Source organism: Nicotiana attenuata, unplaced genomic scaffold (assembly GCF_001879085.1).
Source record: "Nicotiana attenuata strain UT unplaced genomic scaffold, NIATTr2, whole genome shotgun sequence".
Taxonomy (NCBI): domain Eukaryota; kingdom Viridiplantae; phylum Streptophyta; class Magnoliopsida; order Solanales; family Solanaceae; genus Nicotiana; species Nicotiana attenuata.
The window spans coordinates 316527-325845 of NW_017671014.1; the positions used below are offsets into that span (position 1 = coordinate 316527).

At 35.6% G+C, this 9319-nt stretch overlaps 1 protein-coding gene across 4 annotated transcripts; it reads left to right on the forward strand.

The window, feature by feature from the left end:
• The first annotated feature begins 543 nt into the window (after positions 1-543).
• LOC109205242 (dolichyl-diphosphooligosaccharide--protein glycosyltransferase subunit 1B) lies at positions 544-7360 on the forward strand. 4 transcript variants are annotated; one of them, XM_019367919.1, is made up of 9 exons: positions 544-750; positions 2027-2071; positions 2455-3086; positions 3497-3644; positions 3766-3948; positions 4068-4136; positions 4739-4828; positions 6868-7022; positions 7105-7360. In XM_019367919.1, exons 1-8 carry the CDS (start codon positions 631-633, stop codon positions 7000-7002), a joined length of 1422 nt encoding a protein of 473 aa, XP_019223464.1. In that variant the 5' UTR covers positions 544-630; the 3' UTR covers positions 7003-7022; positions 7105-7360. The 4 variants fall into 4 exon arrangements, with proteins under 4 accessions (XP_019223464.1, XP_019223465.1, XP_019223466.1 ...); XM_019367920.1 differs by having other exon boundaries at positions 7111-7360; XM_019367921.1 differs by having other exon boundaries at positions 3769-3948.
• The last annotated feature ends 1959 nt before the right edge of the window (positions 7361-9319 follow it).

The window sequence follows — 9319 nt, forward strand, 5'->3', positions numbered from 1 at the left end:
ATTTGTAAAAATTTTAGCACTATATAAGCTGAAGTTTTTGAAAAAGCTTTCTAACATACTAGATAAATAATCAGATTGCCAACAGTATCTAAATCATACATTTTGGAAACAATAAACGTGAAAAGAATAAAATCATCATTGTCTACTAACTTACGTACGTGAAAATATTCACAAATTATTGTCTACTAACTTACGTAATTATTTATAATTTATTTTTAAATAATTAGATAAACATATTTATGGCAATCGTCCCATGAACTGAAATTTCATAGCAGCACCAACAGCAGCAAAAGAAAGAAGAAGAAGAAGAAGAAAACGAAGGAGGAGAAGGAGGAGGAGAAATGGGGCTGAAGTTGTTTAAAAAGTGGGTACAAGTTAAAACTTTATAAAAAGAAATGGGTATAGGTTAAATGGGGCGACCAAATAGGGCGCCCGTGCAATTTTTACATTTATGCACTTGCTCCCATAGAGAGGAAGCCCAAAACTGTGTTGACCCAAGGACCATAAAGCCCAAAGTCCAAAATACAAAATACAATGCTGAGTTTACACTTTTCAAGTGTATGAATCAGTTAAAGAGGAGACTGACTAAAGACTGAAGAGAAGTCTTTACCATTTTCCTCAAATACAGCAATGGGAGCTATGGCGATCCTTCGATTAGCCCTAGTTTTCTCTATCTTCACCTCCCTTTCGCTCACGAGATCTTCTCCGTCGCCGTCGCCGCAGTTGCAGATCGTCAACGCCGAACGCAGAGTAAGCTCTCACATTCCCTCTTAATCTCTCAATTTCAATTTATCTACACATCATTGATTAAGGGTATCTTATTAATTTTCTGTTACGTTCTGAATTTTTCTGGTTCTAATTTTAGATTTCTATTCTGAAGTAGCTGAGTTTTCTGATCAATTTTGTGTTTGGTATTGGGCGGAAGATGCTTTTTGTTTTTCTGATAAGTTTTTTTTGAAGAAATGTTTTTCGCTTACCTATAAATTATAAATTTCGTAAGAAAAATATATTTGAAAGTTACAAATATTTCAACTTTTACTGCATATTGCTTATTTTAAAGGGGTTCAGTTGAATCCTGTTTGCTGGACAATTGCTTCGTGCAAAAAGAGTAAAAACAAAATTTCTTGTATATATAAAGTATGCAATTCCCTTGACATAGTTTATAGCTTAAAAGTGACATTTTTACATTTTTTTGAATCCACTTACTGAAATTACTGGCTCCAGTACTGCTTATAGTTTCAACCAACATCCTTACATTTTTGTGAACCTTTGATACTAAAAAATATCAACAGAACATTGTCCTCATAACGTATATTCTGATCTGTAGTTAACTACTATTATCCCACCAAACTCTTGGAAACGATCCAAAAATTTTCCATGGAAACCATTGTCCTCCATGTCAAACTTCCTCAAGATACAACAACATACCCAGTGCGTTACCACAAGTGGGGTATGGGAAGGGTAGTGTGTACGCAGATCTTGCCCCTACCTTGTGAAGTTAGAGAGGTTGTTTCATCAAACTTCCTCAAGATGAAAACTGGAAAGGTTTTATATTCTGGATCATTATTTGAACACAAAAATATTAACTTTTTTCTTCTTCTAAAAGTTTGTCTGTGCATAGAGTTGCAGCCGAATGCTTGCATCTCTATTCCTTCCCCTTCCATGAGAAAAAAGGAAGAAGAATTTAAAGAATAAAGTTTTCTTGTGATCTTTCATTTTCATGTCTTTAGCCAACTTTTTATTGGTAATCAGAAGAAGCTCCTCATTTTTGCTGTCGTGTGACCAGCGTCACGGGTTCAAGCCGTGGAAACAGCCTCTTGTAGAAATGCAGGGTAAGGCTGTGTACAATAGACCCTTGTGGTCGGCCCTTCCCCGGACCCTGCGCATAGTGGGAGCTTAGTGCACCGGGCTGCCTTTTTTGGAAGAAGCTCCTCATTTTTGCATCTATGTTTAAAACTTCCGTCTTTGTTAGTATTTTTGTCCACTATGACTCCAACTACTCACTGGTTGTATTGAATTGCTGCAGATTGACTTGAATTCACACATTGTGAAGGTTTTCTTGACTTTGAAGGTATCAACCTGAATTTGGAACTACTTTAACTGGTCTTTTGTTGAGTTTTGACTTATTTTCTGTTTACTATGCTGATCACCTTCTATATATAGCTTCAATTTCATCCTTTAATATTCCTTATAAAGATCTCATCTGCACAGGGAAGATCCATATAGGCAACATGTGAATTTGGTTACATTTGAGATTTTATAGTTAGTAAGATTTCAATAATATAAAAACAGAATTAATGAAATTTCGATGTTAAATTATTGTTACAGCCAAGAGTCACTGGAAATGTTGCGACCATATATACTAGACTATTACCATAAACCTGGAAAGAATATTCATTATACAGACTTTTAATAGCATAATAAAACTGGATATCTGATTGCTTGGCGTTTCAGGTTGAAAATATTGGTGAATCGCCTGCTTCGGAAGTCCTTCTTGCCTTCTCTCCCACAGAAGCTGATCATCTGGCATTGGTAAAAGCAGCAGCTGTTGCTAGCAAGAAGAAAAAGAAATCTTATTTGCCACTTGATGTGAAGCCAATTAACCTGGTTGATGGACCAAATGGGACTAAGTATTATTTAGTGTATTTGCTTAAACCATTGGTCAAAGGTGAAGCCATCTCGCTAGAAGTTCTTTATTTATTAACACATTCTCTGGAGCCTTTCCCAGTAGAAATAAGCCAGTCGGAGTCTCAATTAGTTTATTACCGTGACAGTGCGAAAATTCTGTCACCATATCCTATTAAACAGCAAGCAACGTTTCTAAAGGCCCCAACTAGCAGGGTTGAGTCATTCACAAGGGTTGAACCTACAGATCGTGCAAACACAGAACTAAGATATGGGCCATATGAGGAACAACGCCCATATTCATATTCACCTGTAATTGTCCATTTTGAGAACAATAATGCGTTTGCTGTAGTTGAGGAGCTTGTGCGCGAAATTGAAATCTCTCACTGGGGCAGTGTACAGGTCACTGAACATTACAAATTGGTACATGCTGGTGCTCGACATAAAGGTGTTTTTTCAAGGTCAGTTGCCAATTATTATATGCAGCGATACTTTTATATTTTAAAATTGAAAATCCAGTAGGTTCTGTAAGCTTATAATTCAGTCGGAGAAATAAAGCTGGTATTTAACAAAATTGAGTAAAGAATGAATACACTGAAATAATTCAGGTAAAGGAAAGCTCTTCCTTCTTTTCATTCTTTATGATGCAAGAACAATAAAAAACAATAACATAAACAAAAACCTAATACAGATAATCAGCAAGCTGTCCTTGTTAGCTTTCTGAGACAAATGGTTTCTGGAATTAGAATCCCCATCTTTAGGTGGTTTGAGTTTAACTGAAGTCTAGAAATTTTGTCTTTCTTTTTTACCATTTACAAGTTCAGATTCATCATATGTATTAGTTGCTCAATTATTTTGGTGCTCCTCGCAGGGTTGAATATCAGTCTAGGCCCTCGCACAGTGGTGTCTCCTCATTCAAGCATCTTCTTGCAGAATTACCACCAAGGGTCCATTCTGTCTACTACAGGGATAACATAGGGAACATTTCATCCTCTCGCTTACGCACAAATCGTAAGAAGGTATCAATCATGTTCCCTCCATATAAATTCTTTGGGAAATTCTTTCATTGTCTTTCTTTTCTCTTTGTGGCAAGGTTATAGATCACTCTTTTGATTTTATGATTTCCATGAATTTCCTTAGCAGTCAGAGCTGTTAATAGAACCACGATATCCTTTATTTGGAGGCTGGAAATCTACTTTTGTCATCGGATATGGGGTTCCTCTAGAGGACTTCCTTTTTGAGGCAGCTGATGGCACACGTTACCTGAATTACAGTTTTGGATGCCCTCTTGGACAGACTGTTGTTGATAAGTTGACTGTCAAAGTGGGTGCTCCCTGTTGAATTAATTTGGTTAACATGTTCTGTTGATATTTGTTGCGTCAGTTCTCTATAGTCTTTTTTTTGCAACATGCAAGTAATGGTGCAAGAATATCAAATTTCAGGTTGTGTTGCCAGAAGGATCAAAGAACCCATCCGCGGTGGTTCCTTTTCCTGTGGAACAACGATTTGAGGTAACTCTGACGTACCAAACAGATCTAATTTCTCATATAGTAGAACTTCAGTATTTGTTCATATGTCAACATAACCTCTAGTCCCTGTAGCAAATCAACTTCGGCGTGTAATGTCTTTGATGATTCCATCGAAGTACACAGATAGCACAACTAGTATCATGAGAAACTCTGAGAAAGAATGATAGATGCTCGAAGGAGTGAAACCCATTATGAAAGAAAAGAAAAGCATAAAGTATTTGTAGTTATCCTTACCGTATTACTTTCTATCCAAAGCCAAATAAAGGAAAGAAAACAGTTTCCAAATAAAAGGTAAGGGAAAACAGAATAGAAGTGGAGAAGAAAGTAAGAGAACTATTTTTCTTTTTCTCTTACTTTCTTCTCCACGTCTATTCTATCCTCCCTTACTTTCTGTTCTTCCCTTAGTTTCCTGTCAAAGGGTTAATGTCCAAGTGTCTAGCAAGTTGTTGAGGTAAAGGATCAAACATATGCTTTTCATTTCCTTGTTCTTCTTTTTTATCAGGTAATACTTGACTACTGCCAACTTAGATAAGCATACTTGTCTTCACTCATGTTAAAATCAAGTGCTTACTTTGATTTTTCAGAAGAAATACTCGTATCTTGATGTTGTCGGAAGGACAGTGGTGGTCCTAGAAAAGGAAAATGTAGTTCCTGAGCACAACTCTCCTTTCCAGGTGATCTTGCTGACTTTTATATGCTGATTTACTTTATCTTATTGTCTTTTGAAGAGCAGGCGATTTGTGGAATTAGTTAAAACCCTCCTTGTCCTTTCGCTATTCGGGGACATCTGGTAAAATGAACGTACCTAAAATTGACCAAGATCTCTAACATTCTTGCAAAGTATCTTTCAATGTATTGACCTATAACAATTTGCTTGATTTTGTGCAAAAAATTACCAGTTAAGTTGTGCTGTTCTTTAACAAAACGGCACCTTCTTTAATGCCTAACGAATTGGTAAGGAGAGGTAAAATAATTTTGTAGTCTCCCGGGTATGGGAACTCGTGATGTTCTTCCAAATGAAGCAGTTTTAGAACTTTCATGGGGTTTGATATCAGGTTAAGTTTAATACTATACCTGGGATTGTTGTTGTAATTTTTTTTATTGTGGCTTTTTTTCTTCTTTTCTGCCTTTTGGGTGGTAAATAAAGTTTACTGACAAATTATTCTTTCTGTTAGATTGTCCAAAAGGAAAACTGTAATTGAATCGTGGTGAATCAATCAACTATGTCTTAATCCTAGATTAGTTGGGGTCGGCTGTACGAATCCTCTGCATCCAAGTATTCAGATGTTCATCTTAATTAAACTGTTTGACATGGATTGTCAACTTACGCTAGCCTCTTCCTTTATTAGGAATCAGTTATGCTTCGCGAAGGTCTGATTGACGGAGTTGTATTTGAATATGAGAATTGGGAAAGTTGGAAAACTGTAAGAGCATCTGAAAATAAAGTCAAAAATTGGTCAAGGATTTTGATCAGAATAATTTTAATGGATTTTTTGATTTTGGCAGAATTTTAAAGGCATTGCAATAGTTGTGTTTCTTATTTTTTTTTTCTTCAAAAATCACTGGATCTTTTTTATAGGAAATAACTGATTATTTCCTACTTTCCTCCCATTTCTGTTCATTAGAGTTTGACGAGGGTTAAGTTTAAGAGTAAAGGTGAAATTCCGTTGTATTTCAAAGAAAATTCTGCCCATGAGTAGGTTACTTCTAATCCATTTATAGCCGTCATAAATCTTTTGGCATCCTCTTGGGCATATGAAATTATTTTTGACATAAAAGGGGATGGGGTTGTCATGGTGCTTTGGTTTAGTGGTAAGAACACAACGCATTATGTGTGGATTAGGGGCACGTCACGAGTTCGAACCCTACTGCAGACAAAAACCTGGTATTTAAGTGAAGGGTAGAGGGATGGCCCATTGGCCCTCGGGATTAATCAGTTATCAGAAGGAAAAAAAAGGATGGGCTTATAAGTTTAAGTTTCTTATATATGAGATTTTACAAGGATAAATGTGGGTACTATGTTATCTTTGAAATACTATAATGTCAAAAGCACATTGAATAGTGAATGAGTAGTTTTCAATTGCAGAAAGTGCACTCAGTTTTGCGATTTATTATAAAAATGTAAAACTAGGGTGAAGATTCTGAAATAAGAGGAGTAATATTTCGTGTAACATTTTTAGATGGTAAAGTGCGGTATGTTTGAGTTTAAGTTCTTCTCCTGGGAGATCCTATAACGACCAAAGATTATTTCCTGACATCACAGGGAAAGCAACTCGAGATGAGTTTGCTGGCTAGGAAAACAAAATTATTGGTTTCACAAAATAGAACTAGAAAATGTTTTCTCTCTCCATCAATCTTTGCCTACTAATAAGCCTACAAGTAGAGGCCTAACTTGGAACATAACTTCTATGCGAGAACCATTTTGGCTTTCTTGTAATTCACAAATTATATTAAGTTTGATACAGGTGATTCAAATATTAAGTTAGAAAGCTGCACGCAGCAGCATATTTATTGCTTCCTTGAATTTAACTTTAGCGTTGTTCTTGAAAATGCTATCTCTCGTAGAAATTGAACTTTTGGGAAGCTCTTAAAGTATTTATCAAAAGTAAGATGAGAAGCTGTTAAAATATAGAAGACTCCACCAGTTAGTGTTTCCTTTTTGTTGTAGTTGACCATGGACTTAGCTAACTCCCTAACTAAACTCTCTTTGCAGGTCTACTACCAATTCAGCCCCATTTACATGCTTGCAGAGCCATTGATGTTGACTTCTGTCTTTTTCCTTTTCTTTATGGCTTGTGTCACTTATCTGCAAGTAGATCTTTCAATTAGCAAAATCAAGCAAACATGAGTTTTTGACACTCTTGAGAGGTACTTCCCGTAAGTTAAAATGATTGCTTATAGTTTATATAACCAGTACACTGTTAATTTCCTCTGTTTCTTTTCTGTGTAGAAGCAGTTTTGATTGTGAGATCAAAGATTAGTAGAAGCAGCTGGAACTTCCAATTGAGCAAAGGTAGAACACATTGTTTGAATTGTAGCCAACTACACTGGATTTTGAGAACATCTGTTGTTGTTTACCTTAGAACATTTGTCTTACAACTGTATTGGTCTTACATCCAAGAAAGGAAATGCAGAGAACTATTTATCCAGTTCTTTTCGTCTAATATACACAGCTATGATAATCAAACTTCACTTCTCTTCTTGGACCTTCTGGGTTGCAAAATCAGATAAATGGACATTGAGCACTAAATATAGCCAGCTAGAGAGAAATTGAAATGTTGTCCGAATGTATCTGCATACTGTATCATTCTCATGAATGTAACAGCCTGGCTTGCTAGTGATATTGTCCCTATGGGCTTAGGCCCTCATGGGTTTAAAACGCGTCGCTAAGGTCTAATGTTTGTTAACTTATGTACCCAGTATTTCTCTTGTGTTTTGCCGATGTGGGACTCTGTCTAAAACATACACCCCATCTTATGGAAGGTTTGTCCCACCGCATAGGATTCGCCTAGACTCAGCACTGAGGTTTGCCTCGCCTAATCGGTATTTGCTTAAACTCAGTTGAACTCTGACCCAACATCGGCAAGGATGACAAGAGTGGCTCTGAAACCATCTGTAACAGTTCAACCCGTTAGTGATATTGTTCGCTCTGGGCCTAGGCCTTCACGGGTTTAAAAAGCGTCGCTAGGGTCTAAGGCTTGTTAACTTATATATCCAGTGTCTGGGGTGTTACAATGAAGGACTTAATCTATTCTTGGGATGCCACGACGAGGGCGGGATCTAGACTAGATGCAGAGGGTTTGACAGAACGCCTACTGCCTCCAGCTGAGTCTGTGTGCGCGCGAAAAATGGCATATATAAAAATCAACATTCACGAACTCTCAATCCTGGATTTGTTTCGAAGTGCATAAATCGAATAGTTGGCATTGGACTCTAAATTATTTATTTTGTTTTAGGCTTTAACAGTATCATTGTTCAATTGTTATTTTGGGATGGCACCTGTTGCAGTCTAGTGGTTCGCAACTTCACATTTAAGTGTTAACAATGCAATTATTTTAGGTTGAATCAGCAAATACTCACCCTTTGTTATAATTCTAATTGCAAAAGAATCCAACTCAGTAGAAGGATAAAAAAATATGCATTTTTTTTTCTAAAATATTTACATAATATTCTCGTTTACTCTCATATTTTTATTTTTGTTTATTGGAGGAACTCAAAGGAGTAACTTTGGGTAACAACAATCTTTTTTATAGCATAACACTCTATAACTACCAATGATACTCCTCTCTCTTATAGAGTTGTAGCATAAGGATTAAACTTCATCTAGTTTTTTATGGGGATTCAAACATTAATTTCCTGAATTTCTAATAAGATTGACATATCAAATAAAATCTAAAAATACTACTTTATAGCTAAAAGAATTAAAAAGAAATTTAAAAGTAATCATAATTAGAGAAAATTATTTGATAACGCAATGTTCATAGTCACATTCTGAACGATGAGCCTTGGCTTGAGAGTTACCAAGTTAAGGTGGAAGTGACAGTAAGGTTTCAGATTAACTTTTCATTAGATTTTGAGTTTACGTCCAACTTCTGCTATGTGGTGTTTCCGTACTAACGTTTGTTTGAGGGTTTCATAGTCTTTTATTAAAAAATAATAATTTGATAGCTTAATTTATCATATGTTATTACATTTTTTATTTGCACAAGTTTAATTTTTCAGAGATTTATTATAATAAAAATAAAATTCACTATTAAAGGACCTTGAAGCTTGAAATGCATAAATTGGTTTGTTGAGGTTGTAGTTATTTCGATCCAAATTTAACTAGGGTGGGTTTAAATATTGATTTGAGGTTTTGGCTAAATTTTGAGTTAATATATTATGTGACAACTGATATTATTTCAGTTTAATAATTGAATTTAAAAAATCTTTTTTAGACCCTTTGCGTATAACTGTATACCCTGTTGGTATAGCTATATACTATACTGGTATCATATGTTAGTTGGAACTAGGGTGTTCATAAAAACCCGAAAAACCGAACCAAACCGAAAATCAAACCAAACCGACCAAAAAAATCGATACTTTTTGGTTTGGTTTGGTTTTGGTTTTGAATTTTAAAAACCGATCAAATTTGGTTTGGTTTTAGTTTTAATCAGAAAAAAATC